Consider the following 15,780-nt stretch of genomic DNA (forward strand, 5'->3'; position numbering starts at 1 on the left):
GAGCTATATGTAAATATGGTGTGGATTTATTTTCCTGTTTTAACATTGATTTATGAACATAAAGCAATTTTCTTTAGATTTTCCTAGTAAAATTTTAATATAGTGTTGAATTTCTGTGAAGCTGGCATTTTATTTTTCCCAATGTATAAATAAAAAAATTCAGTTATGTAAGGCTTTTAATGCAAAGTGTTTTATAAAATGTACTTTTCAGTGTTTTACGTTTTTTCCCTTTTTTCTTTTTTTTTAAACAATAGGTACCATTTGGCCCTTTTGCCTTCATGCCAGGAAAACTTGTCCATACTAATGAAGTCACTGTTTTACTGGGGGACAACTGGTTTGCAAAGTGCTCAGCAAAGCAGGCTGTAGGTTTAGTTGAGCACCGGAAAGAACGTAGGTACCCATTTTAAATGATGTTTCTTTGTTGTATATGTATCCATTCACAGATTGCCAAGCTGAAGGGCTGTTTCTTACCAAAAGTACCTTCCGTGATCTATGAATCCAGGCTGTTTGTGATTCTGTTGAATTGTAGGTAGTTTGAGTAGAACCAACATTTGAGAATGAGCTGGAGAATGGAGCATCCGGGTTGGAAATGTCACCTACATTGGCATGTTTTCAGAAGTTACAAAGTTTCAAAGTCATTATGTGATTTTGTAGTTAGAAGTTGGGAAGACATAAAAATTGGAGTCATTTTATACCTTATAATTTTTTTTAGTTGCTATTATAGACTTATTTTTGCACTTAATACTTTAGTACACAGAAATATTGTGTTTTCTCCTTAGTGAACTAAGAGAAATACCTGTTTACATAAGTAGACAATTCTTAAAAATGCTTTTTGGTTTGGAAAAAAAACCATATTTTCATTTGATAGAGGAGACCAGGTGTGAAAAGGTGCTACCTAAAACAGCACCCTTATCCTTTTTCAGTTGTTTGAGTTCTCTGCATCCCTTTATTAAAGCAGCTCTTGAGTTTTGTTTATCCGTGCTATTATCTGTAGGTGTATAGAAGCCTACACACACACACACAACACACACTACACATTTTGCAGTTGGATGAGCTAGCTTGGGTTCTAGCTTAGTTATATTTTAAAATTAGGTTCAGTTTATAATCTGTTGTTATTTCTGTAATACGTATTTAGATTGAGAGTATAATATCCGCCCTACCTGCTTTTTAACCTTTTAGTTAAATGTGTATTTGAAAATAAATGATGGGAAGATCCTTTTTTATAAATAAGGTCATACTAAACAGAAAACAGCTGAGTTTTCTAAAGCTGAACTTGATTTCACTTATACATGAATGAGTACTAGAGAACTCATTTACTCAGTGAAATTCTGGGAACTATATTTGGAGACTCTAATTGCAAATCAACTCCTATAAGTTTATAATTGATATATATTTTGATCTTTTGTGACACTAATCAGAATCTTATTGTTAGGCCTGTATGTAATTTCTGGCAATGATAAATCTTTTGGCTTTGCTGCATTATTTTTGTCATGTATATTAGCGAAAGAGAATGGGCATACTTTTTTCTTAAAGACCTTACTGAAGACGAAGCCTCTCTTTATATACTGAAGTAGCTCTGATGTTATGAAATGAATCCATAGCCTGTTGAAGTTTGTTCACATTGATTTTCATATTTCAGTGAAAAAAATCTTTATAATTAGTTATAACTTAAAATATTAATGGGAATACTTTTACTACAATAGAATAGAGCTCTAGAGTAGAGAAACATGTTTTTGTAAATCACTTTCTAGTAGTTAAATATGGTTTTGGAAAGTGACCAAACATAGATGACTTTTGGGATCAATATTTATCTAAAATAATTTTCAAAGTACATATTTCCTGTTACAATAAATTCTGGGCCGGGCGCAGGGGCTCATGCCTGTAATCCCAGCACTTTGGGAGGACAAGGCAGGTGGATCACCTGAGGTCAGGAGTCCGAGACCAGCCTGACCAACGTGGTAAAACCTCGACTCTACTAAAAATACAAAAATTAGCCGGGCGTGGTGGTGTGTGCCTGTAGTCCCAGCTACTTGGGAGGCTGAGACAGGAGAATCACTTGAACCCAGGAGGTGGAGGTTGCAGTGAGCTGAGATTGTGCCACTGCACTCCAGCCTGGGCAACAAAGCGAAATTTTGTCTCAAAAAAAAAAAAAAATTACATAAAGCTCTTTTATTCACATGGTTTTATAATTTATACCTGAAGAAAATACTTAGGTATATTGTTGTACTTAACATTTATTAAGAAAAGGTACTTTATTTTTCTTAAGGCAGTGGAAATATAACCAGTTAAACACATAGTCATCTATGTCATGGTTGATTGGGGTAATTGGGGAAGGTCTGAGTTACAACACGGGTCATGATTTGTTTAGCCAGCACCACAGTCAGGACATGGAATAGGATACAAGATACTGCTCTCAGGACTCAGCTCCTATCAAAACCTCCCTCACACTGCCCCTTGGTGGTCACACCCTACTGCTGCCTCTAAGGATTGACGACTTCATGTCTGTGTCTTTTGAGATTAGCTTCTTCACTTGCTGTAACGCCTCATCCAGGTGGTTCTGTGTATTCAAAGTTCATTTCTTTTATTGCTGAGGAGTGTTCCGTTACATGCATGTCTATTAAATGCACGTACAGCAGTTTTTCCATTCACCTTTTGAGGGACATTTGGGTGCTTCCATTTTTTGGCGATTAGGAACAGAGCTGCTGTAAGCCTTTGTGTACAGGTTTTTGTGCGAACATACATTTTTATTGCTGTTGGTAAATACCTACAAGTGAGATTGTTAGATCATATGATAAATGTATGTTCAATTTTTAAGAGACTACCAAGCTGTTTTACAAAGTGGCTGTATGATTTACATCTCTTTCAGCAGTGTGTGATAGTGGTATCTTTGCGTCTCTACCAGCCCTCAATATTGTCAGTTTAAGAAGTGTAGCCATTTGAATAGGTGTATAGTGATTTTAGTTTGCATCATTGCCTAATGATGTTGAGCATTGATTCATGCACTTATTTTATCTTTGTGTCCTCTTTTACCTGTTGAACTCTTTTGCCCATTTTAAAATATTGGGTTATATATGCTTTTTTTTTTATTTTTTGAGATGGAGTCTCACTCTGTCACCTAGGCTGGAGGGCAGTGGGGCGATCTTGGCTCACTGCAACCTTAGCCTCCGAGGTTCGAGCAATTCTCCTGCCTCAGCCTCCTGAGTAGCTGGGATTACAGACGTGCGCCACCATGCCCGGCTAATTTTTTTGTACTTTTAGTAGAGATGGGGTTTCACCATGTTGGTCAGGCTGGTCTTGAACTCCTGACCTCAGGTGATCCACCCGCCTCAGCCTCCGAAAGTGCTGGGATTACAAGCGTGTGCCATCGCACCTGGCCTGGGTTATATATTTTCTTTCTTTTTTTTTGAGATGGAGTCTCACTCTGTCGCCCAGGCTGGAGTGCAGTGGCGCGATGTCGGTTCGTCGCAACCTCCGCCTCCCGGGTTCAAGTGATTCTCCTGCTCAGCCTCCTGAGTAGCTGAGATTACAGGTGCGTACCACCACGCCCGGCTAATTTTTGTATTTTTAGTAGAGACAGGGTTTCACCATGTTGGTCAGGCTGGTCTTGAACTCCTGACCTCATGATCTGTCTGCCTTGTGGTCCACCCACCTTGGCCTCCCAAAGTGCTGAGATTACAGGTATGAGCCACCGCACCCCGCTGCATTATATATTTTCTTACTGTCGTTTTGAGAGTTTTTTTTTTTAAATATATTCTGGATTTATGTTAAATAGGTGATTTGCAAATATTTTCTCCCACTTTGCATCTTGTCTTTTCATTCTCTTAACAGTGTCTTTCCAGAGCAAGTTTTTAATTATGAAGTTCAGCTTTTAGCTTTTTTTAATGGATCATATGTGTGGTGTCATATCTAAGAGCGCTTTACCTAACCTTAGTTGTTGAAGATTTTCTTCTGTGTTTTCTTCTGAAAGTTTTATACTTTGATATTTTACAATTAGATCTGTGATTGATTTTAAGTTAATTTTTGTTCGAGGTGTGGGGTTTAGGTCACGGTTCATTTTTCTTGCATATGGATGTCCAGTTGCTCCAATACTATGTTGAAAATACTGTTCTGTCTCCATTGAAATGACTTTGCACCTTTGTCAAAATGAATTGGCAACAAGACCATCTTAGATACCACACTAGGATGGTTATAATAAAAAAGACAGTAACACTTGTTGGTGAGGATGTGAAAAAATTGGAACCCTCATTCGTTGCTGGTGGGACTGTAAACTGGGGAAGCCACTTTGGAGAACAGTTTGGAATTTTTCAGCAAGTTAAACATTGTGTTTTACTGTGATCTAGCAGTTCCACACCTAGATAGTATTCTACCCAAGTGAAATAAAAATGTATGTCCACAAATACTTGTACCTGAATATTAAGAGCAGCACTGCTTATAGTAGCCGAAACATGGAAACAACCTAAATGTCTATCAACTAATAACAGGTGAATAAGTGTCGTACATCCATACAGTGGAATGTTGTTTGGCAATAAGATGTGTACCTTGAAAACATTAGAATAAATTAAAGAAACCAGTCACAAAAGACCACATATTGTATGATTCCATTTACATGAAATATTCAGAAAAGGTAAATTTATAAAAGAAAGGAGAGTAGTGGCTGCTTAGGGCCAGGAAGGTGTGAGAGAGAATGGAGAGTGACTGCTAAAGAGTATGGAGATTTTTAGGGGCAATGAAAATATAAAAATACAGATTTTGGTAATGGTTGCACAACCCTTTGAATATACGAAAACCATCAAATTGTGCATTTTAAATGGGTGAATTGTATGGTATGTGAATTATAACTTAAATTGTTAAAAAACAAATGAATGAGCCATTTTGTGTAATTGTGTTTTTGGACCATCTATTCTGTTTCTTTATCTATGTGTCTGTCTCTTTGCTGATGCCACTCTGTTTTGATTACTGTAGCATTATAGTGTTCCTTACAGTGTTACTTAAAGTTGTTAGTACGGGTGCTCTAAGTTTATTCTTTCCAAATTGTTTTGGCTGTTCTACCTCCTTTGCCTTTCCGTATACATTTTAGAAACCACTCGCTTATGTTTACAAAAACTCCTAGTGGGATTTTGATTGGAATCGCACTAAATCAACACATTAATTTGGGGAGAATTGACCTCTTAACTATTAAATCTTCCAGTGTGTAAATACTTACAGCCTGTAAATACAGTGTATCTCTGTATTTAGGACTTCTTTAATCAGTTTTGTAGTTTTTGAGCATACAGGTCATATGCGTTTTGTTAGGTTTATATCTAAGTGTTTCACCTTTTGTGGAGCTGTTGTAAATGATGGCATTTTAAAATTTTGTTTTTCAAGTGTTCTAGTATATAGAAATAACTCTTTTTAAAAAAGAATTAACATTGTATCCTCCATTCATGCTGACCACATTTGTTCTCTGAACTTTTTCGGGGTAGATTCCATGGGATTTTCTATGTAGACAATCATGCCTTTTGTAAATAGCTCCTATTTTTTTTATTCCTTTCCAAGGTGTATACACTTCATTTCTTTTTCTTGCCTTACTTCCTTGGCTAGGACTTGCAGTATAATATTGAACAGGAGTGGTAAGAGTAGGTAGGTGTCTTTGTCTTGAAACTGATCTTCTGGGGAAAAATTTGGCATTTTATTGTTAAGTGTGTGTTAGCTGTAGGTTTTTTTTAAAAAAATAATACTCCCTATAAGTTTAGGGAACTTTCTACCTGGTTCTAATTTGCAGATTTTTTAAATGAAAATATGTTGAATTTTGTCCAATGTATTTTCTGCATCTATTGATATGATCTTGTAGTTTTTCTTCTGTATCTGTTAATGTGGTGGATTATATTGATTGATTTTTCTTCCCTGGATGAACCGCATTTGATCATGGTGTATTCTTTCATGTATTGCTGGATTTGATACATTGAGCTTTTTTTGTTTAATATTTGCATGGCGTATATTTTTCCATTTCTTTTACTTTTATGCTAACTATATCATATTTAAAGTGGGTTTCTTTTTTTTGTTTTTTTGAGACAGAGTCTTGCTCTATTGCCCAGGCTGGAGTGCAGTGGCCTGATCTTGACTCACTGCAACCTCCACCTCCCAAGTTCAAGTGGTTCTCCCACCTCAGCCTCCCAAGTAGCGGGGATTACAGGCGAGTGCCACCATGCCCAGCTAATCTTTGTATTTTTTATAGAGATGGGGTTTCACCATGTTGGCTAGGCTGATCTCAAACCCTTGACCTCAAGTGATCTGCCTACCTTGGCCTCCCAAAGTGCTAGGTTTACAGGCGTGAGCCACTGCGCCTGGCCTAAAGTGAGTTTCTTATAGGCAGCATGGATCTTTCCTTTTTAATTGATTCTGATAATTTCAGTCTTTTAATTGATGTATTTAGACCATTTACATTTAATGTAATATGTTTGGATTCAGGTTTGGCATTCTCCCCCCGTTTTTGTTCCTCTTGTTACCCTTTCTTGTCCTCTTTTAGATTATTTAATATTTTTAGTATCTTATTACTCTGTTGTTGCTGAAATAGGAACTTCTTAAAGTATTTTTAATGTTACAAATTAGGGATTAATGTATTTCACGTGAACTTAAAAGTTTTACTCTAAATACTTGCTTTGAGATTTGCCGAATTCTTTTTTAGGTTAGAGAGCAATTTTTGGCTTAGAAAGGAGTACATCTTCAATGAGACTAAGTGAAAAGACCAGGATTTAATCAGAGGTTTCTACAGTATAGACAAGTTTTTGGTAATTTTGTTTCTGCATGTCTCTGTAATCTACTTTTGAACACCGGTATATAGAATGACTTGAAATTCTAGTATCCAGGCACCATGTCTTAGAATTTTTGGCTGTGACAACAGGCATTTGGCCACATTTCTAGTCATTAGTCCAGTGATTAATGTTAAACAGTTTTACTTATAGGATGATCTTAATAGATTTTCCTTTCAAAGATAATGTGGGGAGAATTATTTTACCGTGTGTCTTTTGTTCAGAATTGTATCTGACACATTTATTTTATCTTATTTTTACTTTTGTCTTAAAAATGCATACTTAGTCTTCATTTTTACAATAAAGTTATTTTTATTAAATGGAAGAGTGGACATGAAGGGATAAGAGCATGAACTAGGGGTAATGGCTATAGGCTTAGAGAAGAGATCAGAAGCAGGAAGAATTTCTGAGCCTGATAGGACTTGGCAACTGATTGAATGTGAAGGTTGAGGGGAAGCATTGGATGAGTGGTGACCTAGAGGCAATGTTGTTAACATAATCAAGTAAGTTTGTAGATCACTGCACACTGCTTTCCCTCTACCAGAGAGTAAAATGCACATAGGCACGTTACTTAGAAGCCCTGTAATGAAAAATATCCCTTTAGTCTTGTTTAATGTTGTGGTTCCCAAACTTACTTGATTTTGAGAAACTTTTAAAATGTAATGTCTGTTATCTTACAGAGCATTCTAAAGAAAATCTTGATTTAGGAATACATTTTTAGGCAGATTTCAGAAGAAAGTGGGTGCTAAGATGTTAGCACCGAATACAGCTTTTTTTTTTAAGTGATAGGAGAAGAAAGATTGTATGAGGTGCATCAGGTCATTCACAAGATGGGCTTTTTTAAAAATTATTTTTTTAGTAGGTTATATATGGACATGACACAAAATCTAAAGGATATTTATTAAAAAACAACTATGCTTCCTTTTCTTGTTCTTTAACATCCAGTTTACCTCCCTGGAGGCATCGCTGTTATCAGTATCTTACTCATTATTCCAGGGATATTCTGTGCATTTACAGCCATAGACTTATGCATTCCCACCCCACCCTATACACCTCCACTCAAATTGTAGGCACACTTTTATTTTTTTGTTTTGGCAGCTTGCTGTCTTATTCTTTTCATGGCTATATAGTATTATATTATAATCTATTTAGCCAGTCCTTTACTGATAGGCCTTTAGATCATCTTCCTTTTTTTTTGCTGTTAAAATCAATGCTGCAGTGAATAACCTCTGTGTGTATGTGTGTGTGTGTGTGTGCGTATCATTTGTACTTGTGTGTATCTGTAGGATAAATGACTTAAGATACAATTGCTGGCATGAAGTGAAGTAGATTTTTAACTTTGACAGTGCTGGCTTTAGCAGACTGACTACACCTTTGCCAACCCAATGTGTTTGCAAACTTGTTTTGAAACTGATACCTTATTGTAGGCCCCCTGGCACTGCTAACTAGCTAACTTACTGTCTTTTCTTCCTTTTCCTCCCCTCCCCTCCCTTCTCTTCCCCTCATTCACATGGTTGGTCAGCTATAACCACCATCCATCTCCAGATATTTTTCATCTTCTCAAATTAAAACTGTACCAGTTAGGTGATAACTCCCCATTTTTTCCTTCCTCCCCCCATCCCCTGGTAACCACTATTCTACTTTCCATATGAATTTGGCTATTCTAGATACCTTACATAAGTGGAATCCTACAGCATTTGTCCTTTTGTGTCTGGATTATTTCACATAGCATAATGTTTTCTAGGTTCATCTGTGTTGTAGCACGTGTCAGAATTTCCTTTTTTTTAAGGATGAACAATATTTTATTTTGTGAATAATGTGAATTATTCTGTTCGCTATTGTGAATAGTGCTGCTATGAATATAGGTATACAAATATTTATTTAGTTCCCTGCTTTAAATTATTTGGGGTGTATATCTGAAAGTGGAATTGCTGGATCATATGGAAATTCTGTGGATTTTTTTTTTTTTTTTTTGAGGCAGGGTCTCACTCTGTTGCCCAGGCTGGGAGTGCAGTGGTGCAATCTTGGCTCACTGCAGCCTCCGCCTCCCAGGTTCAAGAGCCTTCCTGCCTCAGCCTCCTGAGTAGCTGGGACTACAGGTGTGTGCCACCATGCCCGACTAATTTTTGTATTTTTAGTAGAGACAGGGTTTCACCATGTTGGCCAGGCTGATCTTGAACTCCTGACCTCAGGTGATGCATCTGCCTCAGTCTCCCAAAGTGCAGGGATTACAGGTGTGAGCCACCACACCCGGCCCTATGTTGTATTTTTTAAGGAACCTCCATTCTGTCTTTCACAGCAGCTGTACCATTTTATATTCTCAACACCAAAATACAAGGAATCCAGTTTTCCCACATTCTTGTCAACACTTGTTACTATATTTTTTATATATAAAATAAATATATTTTGAAGTGGCATATCATCAAGGAATATAGTTTGAAGTGGATTTGAAGTGATATATCAGCAGGGTTTTGATTTGTATTTCTTCAGTGATTATGTTGAGCATCTTTTCATGTGTTTATTGGCCACATATATATCATCTTTGGAGAAATGTCTATTCAAGTCTTTTGCCCATTTTTTATCTGGGTTGTTTGTTTTTCTTGTTCAGTTGTAGTTCTTTATATATTCTGGATATTAGTCCCTTATCAGAAGTGTAATTTGCAAATATTTTCTCCTGGTCTGTTGGTTGCCCTTTTACTTTCTTCTTTTTTTTTTTGTCTTACTTAAAAAAAAAAATAGCTGCCAGGTAGAGTGCCCTTTTACTTTCTTGATAATGTTGTTTGATGCACAAAAATTTTTAATTTTCACTGTCCAGTTAGTGTTTTTTTGTTTTTGCCTATGCTTTTCATGTCATATCTAAGAAATTGTTGCCAAATGTCATGAAGCAGCTTCCCTGTGTTTTTTTTTTGAGTTTCCTAGATTTAGCTTTCATTTAGGTTGCTGTATCCATTTTATATATGCTTGTAAGGTAAGGGTCCAACTTTATTCTTTTGCATGTGGTTCCAGTTTTCTCAACACGATTTGCTGAAAACACTGTCCTTACCTTTTTGAATGGTTTTTACACTCTTGTCAAAAATCATTTGGTCATACATTTATGAGGTCTTATGTCTGAGCTTTGTATTCTATTTTTTGGTCCGTAAGTCTGTATTTATGTTGGTACCACATTATTTTGATGAGGGTAGCTTTATAGTAAGTTTTGAAAACAGAAAGATGAGACTTACAACTTAGTTTTTCTTTTTAAATATTGTTTTGGTTATTGGGGAACCCTTGAGACTCCATGTGAATTTTAGAATGGGCTTTTCTGTTTTTGCAAAAAAAAAATTACTGGATTTTACTAGGAGTTGCACTGAGTCTGTCGGTTGCCATGGGTAGTATTGACATCCTAATTATTAAATATATTCACTCCGTGGACATAGGATATCTATTTATTTGTGTCTTATTTGTTTTAGCAACACTTTATAGTTTTTAGTGTGCAAGTCTTGCACCTTCTTAAGAGTTTAGTCCTTTTGGTTCTAGTTTAAATGAATTGCTTATAAATTTCCTTTTTAGATTGCTCATTGTTAGTGCATAGAAATGCAATTGATTTTTGTGTGTTGATTTTGCATCCTGCAACTTTGCTGAATTTTTTTTATTAGCTTTACCAGGGTGTTTTTTGTGTGTGTGTGTGTGTGTGTGTGTGTGTGTGTATGTGTATGTGTATTCTTTAGGGTTTTCTACATATTACATATAAGATTGTATCATATGTTGGTAGTAGAGAGAACTTGACTTCTTTCCAATTTGGAGGCTTTTTATTTGTTTTTCTTGCTTAATTGCTCTAGCTAGAACTTCTAGTATGTTGTTGAATAGACATGTTCATAGTGAGCATCCTTGTCTTATTCCCAATCTTAGGGGAGAGACTCGCAGTCTTTCATCATAGAGTGTGATGTCAGTGTGGGGTTTTCATATATGGCCTTTATTATGTTATGGAAGTTCCCTTCTGTTTCTAATTTATTGAGTTTTTTTTTTTAATCATGAAAGGTTGTTGGATTTTGTCAAAGGCTTTTTTGGGTTCAATCGAGATTACCATGTTTTTTCCTCTTCATTCTGCTAATGTAGTATATTACATTGATTTTTATATGTTGAACCCATCCTTGATTCCAGGGTGTGGCAGAGATCATTCTTGGTCATGATGTATCATTCTTTTAATACGCTACCGTATTTAGTTTGCCAGCATTTTGTTGAGGATTTTTATATGTATATTCATAAGAGAAATTAGCCTGTAGTTTTCATATTTTTATCTGGCTGGCCTCACAGAATGTGTTCCCTCCCTTTTCATTGTTTAGAAGAGTTTGAGAGGATTGGTGTTAATTCTTTGAATGTTTGGTAGAATTCATCTGTGAAAGCATCTCTTCTTGGTCCTTTCTTTGTTGGGAGGTTTTTGATTACTGATTCAATATGCTACTTGTTACAAGTCTATTCAGATTTCGGTTTTGGTAGTTTGTGTTTTTCTAGGAATTTGTCTATTTTATCTAAATGATCAAACTTGTTGGCATTCAGTTGTTTGTACTATTTCTGTATAATCCCATTAATTTCTGTAATAGTTTTTATTGATCCACTTTTGTTTGTGATTTTAGTGATTTGAATCTTCTCTTTTTTTCTTAGACAGTCTAATAAAGATTTGTCAATTTTGTTGATCTTTTAAAAAACCAACTTTTGGTTGCATTAATTTTTCAGCATTTCATAAAAATTCTGTTTTGTTTATCATCCTCTAATCTTTGTTATTCCTTTATTCTGTTAGCTTTGGGTTCAGTTTACTCTTTCTTTTTTTTCCAATTTCTTAAAGTGTACAGTGAAGTTACTGATTTGAAGTATTTCTTTTTTTTTGATGTAGGTATTTACAGCTATAAATATCTTTCTTAGCATTGCTTTGCTGCATCCCATAAATTTTTGTTGAGTTTTCATTTTTGTTGGTCTCAGGGTATTTTCTCTTTCCTTTTGAGACAGAGTCTCACTCACTCTGTTGCCCTGGCTGGAGTGCAGTGGTGCAATATCGGCTCACTGTAACTTCCATCTCCCGCGTTGAAGGGATTCTTCTGCCTCAGCCTCCCTAGTAGTTGGGACTACAGGTGAGGGCTACCATGCCTGGCTAATTTTTGTATTTTTAGTAGAGTCGGGGTTTCACCATGTTGTCCAGGCTAGTCTTGATTTCCTGGCCTCAAGCAATCTGCCTGCCTCGGCCTCCTAAAGTGCTGGGACCCACTGTGCCCAGCCATATTTTTTAATTATGCCTATGATTTCTTCTTTGACCCATTGACAGATTATTTTGTAAAATTTTCATATATTTATGACTTTTTCCAATTTTCCTTCTATTAATGATTTTTAATGTTATTGAGCATTCCAGTTAGAAAAGATACTTTATATGATTTCAATCTTGTTAAATTTTTTGAGACTTATTTTGTGGCCTCTCATATGACCTATCCCGGTGACTGTTCCATGTTTCCCTTAGAAGGTGTGTATTTTTCCTGTTGTTGGGTGGAGGTTTCTATATATGTCTATTAGGTCTAATTGGTCTTTAGTAGTGTTCATGTTCTTTATTTCCTTCTGGCTGTTCTGTCCTTTATTGAAAAGGGGATATTCATGTCTCCAGCTATTATGGTGAAATAATTTCTCCCTTCTGTTGTGTACATTTTTGCTTTGTACATTTGAGCTCTGTTAGGTTTGTATGTATTTATAATTGTTGTATCTTGATAGATTGAACCTTTTATCAGTGTGAAATATCGTTTGTCTCTTGTGACTTTTTTAATTTAAAGTCTATTTTGTCTGATACTACTATAGCTACTTCATTTCTTTTTTGGTTACTATTGGTATGGAATATCTTTTTCATTCCTTCACTTTCAACCTATTTGTGCCCTTAGATCTACAAGTGAGTCTCTTATAGACAGTATATAGTTGGATCCTTTTTTTAAAACAATTGATTCTGCCAATTTATGCTTTTTGATTGGGAAGTTTAATCTGTTTACATGTATAGTAATTACTGATGGGGGAAAGACTTTTGCTATTTTGTTATTTTCTGCATGTTTTATAGCTTTTTTTTGACTAATTTCTATATTACTGCCTTTGTGTTTGATTTTTTTTTATGGTGAATGGTTTTGATCTCCTTTTCACTTCTTTTTAAAATATAGGTATTTTCTTTGTGGTTACCATGGCGATTACATAGAACATCCTAAGGTTATAAAATGTATTTTGAATTTATACCAACTTAACTTCAATCACATACAGAGGCTTTATTCCTGTTCAGCTCCTTCACCTCTTTATATTATTTGTGTCACAAATTACATCTTTATACATTGTGTCTCCATTAATATAGATGTACAGTGATTTGTATTCATTTTTCTGTATCACATAGAAAAGAAAAAAGTGGAGTTACAAACCAAAATGACAGTAATACTTATTTTTGCCTATGTGTTTACCTTTATCAGAGATCTGTGTTTTCATATAGCTTTGAGCTACTGTCTTTTCATTTCTACCCGAAGAACTTCCTTTAGCATTTCTTGTATTGCAGGTCTAGTGGTGAGGAATGCCCTCAACTCTTGTTTATCTGGGAATGTCTTAAATTTCCCCTCATTTTTAAAAGACTGTTGTTTTGCTAAACATAGAATTCTTGGATGAAGTATTTTGTTTCTCTCTCAGCACTTTTTAAATATATGTCATCCCATAGCCTTCTGTGCTTCAGGGTTTCTGCTGAGAAATCTGATAATCTTATTGAAGATTTCTTGTTTGTGATGAGTTGTTTTTCTCTTGATGCTTTCAAGATTCTCTCTTTGTTGCTGTTCAACAGTTTGATTATAGTGTGTCTTGGTGTGGGTCTGGGTTTATCCTACTTGGATTTCGTTGAGCTTCTTGGATTTGTAGATTCGTACCTTATCAAGCAATGTGTATGCTCTTGAGTATCTCCAATAAGGCATTTCAAAATACAAATTTATGATTTTAGTTTATGATAGATGTATATAGCTTTAAATAACCACAAACCATCTTAAGACGTTATTTAAAAAAAAGAGCAGCATTCACTTATCCCTTTTGGCTCACAGTTCCCATTCCTCAGATGTAATTACTTTCTGTTTTTGGCTATTTTTACTCTGCTCTTTTTATTCATATTTTCCAGTGGTTGGCATATCCTGTTTTTGTTTACTTCTTTTTCTTAAATTTTATGTATTATTAACTACCTGTCTATAATTTAAGAGGACCATGTAGCATTTTTACATGTCCTCCCTGTCTCTGCTTCTCTAATCTTTTTGCTATTGTTGTATCACAATTTTTGTTGAATCAGTATTCATGCTTAGATATTATGTAATTCCATTTTGTTCTTGTACAGGCTTTTAGTTGAATTTAACTGCTTTTTTTGTTGCATAGTTTTCTATGTGTCTGTCATTAATTCAGTCAGATACTTTTTTTGTTGTTAGAAATTTTACTGCTGGAGTCTTTCATTGTCTCGCTTCAATTTGGACTGCCTTCTCTCCTGATCAAAGGAGAGCCGTCTTCCTGGTGTCTTCTTACCCTGTTTTTGCCTTTTATTTATTTCCTGTTTTCTGTTTCCCAAAGCACCCTTTTTTCAGGTTCTATTTAGTTTGTTGGAATATTGCTTTAAGTAACTTTTGGGAACCTGCTCGGAGGTACTTCTTTGAATTTTTATGTATCTGAATAACTCTTACATTCCTTATACTCCTGCTTCTTATTGTTAAGTAGACTGTTTAGAATTCTAGGTCTTAAGTAATTGTTGCCCTCAGAATTTTGGATACATTATTCTGTTACCTCCTGTCTTTAAGTGTTGCTATTGAAAATCTTGATGCTATTTTCGTTTTCTTTGTATATAACTTCTTTTTTTGTTTTTAAAGCTTTGAGGTTCCTTTTTGGTCTTTATTCCCCATGATCTGGAATACAACAGTGGTACACCTTGAAGCCGTGCTATGGATCCTTTAAAATTTGTTTGCTAGTGCTTAGTAGGCCTTTTTTGAGTGGAGGCTTAAGTCCTACAGCCATGGGAAATTTATATTATTAATTTGAAAATTTCCTTTTCTTGTTGCGTATTTGTTTGTCCTTGTTGTAATTTTTGAAGTGATTTCTTCTGCATACTCTTTTAAATCATGTATTGACTTTAAAATTTTCCTGTACATAGTTTCATTTCTGGAAGCACTTTTTTTTGTTCTTTGGCTGTTTCTTTGTTACAGCATCCTGTTCTTGTTTCATGGATGGAGGGTCTTTTTTTAAGGAGTATTTGTGTTTTCTTTTAAAGTTTTCATCTTTAAACATTTCCTCCATGTTTCTTTTTTCTTCTCCCTCTTTTCTCTCTTGCTGTCTTTTTTTGGTCTCTAGCATTAATGTTCAAGAATTTCTTCAAATGTCTGGTGATCCTTGGCTAACCATTTATACTTGAGTTGAGTACTGTCAGGAAGCTCTGTGTGCATAGGCAAGGTTTGTTGACTGATAGGTATTTTTTGTAGGGATTTAAGGTAGCAAGCTGATTTTTTTTTTTTTTAATTTGAGCAATCTTTAAGTATCAGCAGATTCTACAAAAGAGTCTTCTTTTGTAGAGTCTTCATCTAGTGTTCTGAGAACCAGGCTGGGCGTTTCAAGGTTCAGTATGTTCACTTGGAATTAATCCTCCTGGTTTCACTAAGACATTTTCTATTCTCTTTCCACTTCCCTATTCCCTACCATCTCTACAAACCACTCTAAGCTGTGAATCTTTTGTTTAAGCAAGAAAGGAGAAACCTTTCTTGTGAGATTAGGGTTTGGGGACCTGTTCTTTTCAAACTTTTATCTAGATCTTTGGTTAAAGTTCACTCTTCTTTTGGAAATACTCTCAAGTGAATTGCCTTTTCCAGGTCCGATATCCCAGATCGACTTGTAGCAGCTTTTCCCTGCCACAGTTAGGTTCCATTTTTTTCTGTTGTGCAAAGTCCATTATCAGTTGTGCAGTTTCCAAAATTTGGTTGACATTTCTTGTCTATTTTCT

General features: G+C 35.4%; 1 protein-coding gene across 12 annotated transcripts in view; it reads left to right on the forward strand.

The window, feature by feature from the left end:
• URI1 (URI1 prefoldin like chaperone) overlaps positions 1 to 15,780 on the forward strand; it is a 93,034-nt gene that overhangs the window by 62,425 nt on the left and 14,829 nt on the right. For 11 of the 12 annotated variants that reach the window (XM_016935596.4, XM_054673557.2, XM_016935597.4 and 8 more), the window contains one exon: positions 255 to 390. The exons of the other annotated variant lie outside the window; for it this stretch is intronic. In XM_016935596.4, coding sequence (XP_016791085.1) covers positions 255 to 390 — 136 coding nt within the window. The remainder of the gene's footprint in view (positions 1 to 254; positions 391 to 15,780) is intronic. 12 annotated transcript variants of the gene reach the window in all.

Source organism: Pan troglodytes, chromosome 20 (assembly GCF_028858775.2).
Source record: "Pan troglodytes isolate AG18354 chromosome 20, NHGRI_mPanTro3-v2.0_pri, whole genome shotgun sequence".
Lineage (NCBI taxonomy): Eukaryota > Metazoa > Chordata > Mammalia > Primates > Hominidae > Pan > Pan troglodytes.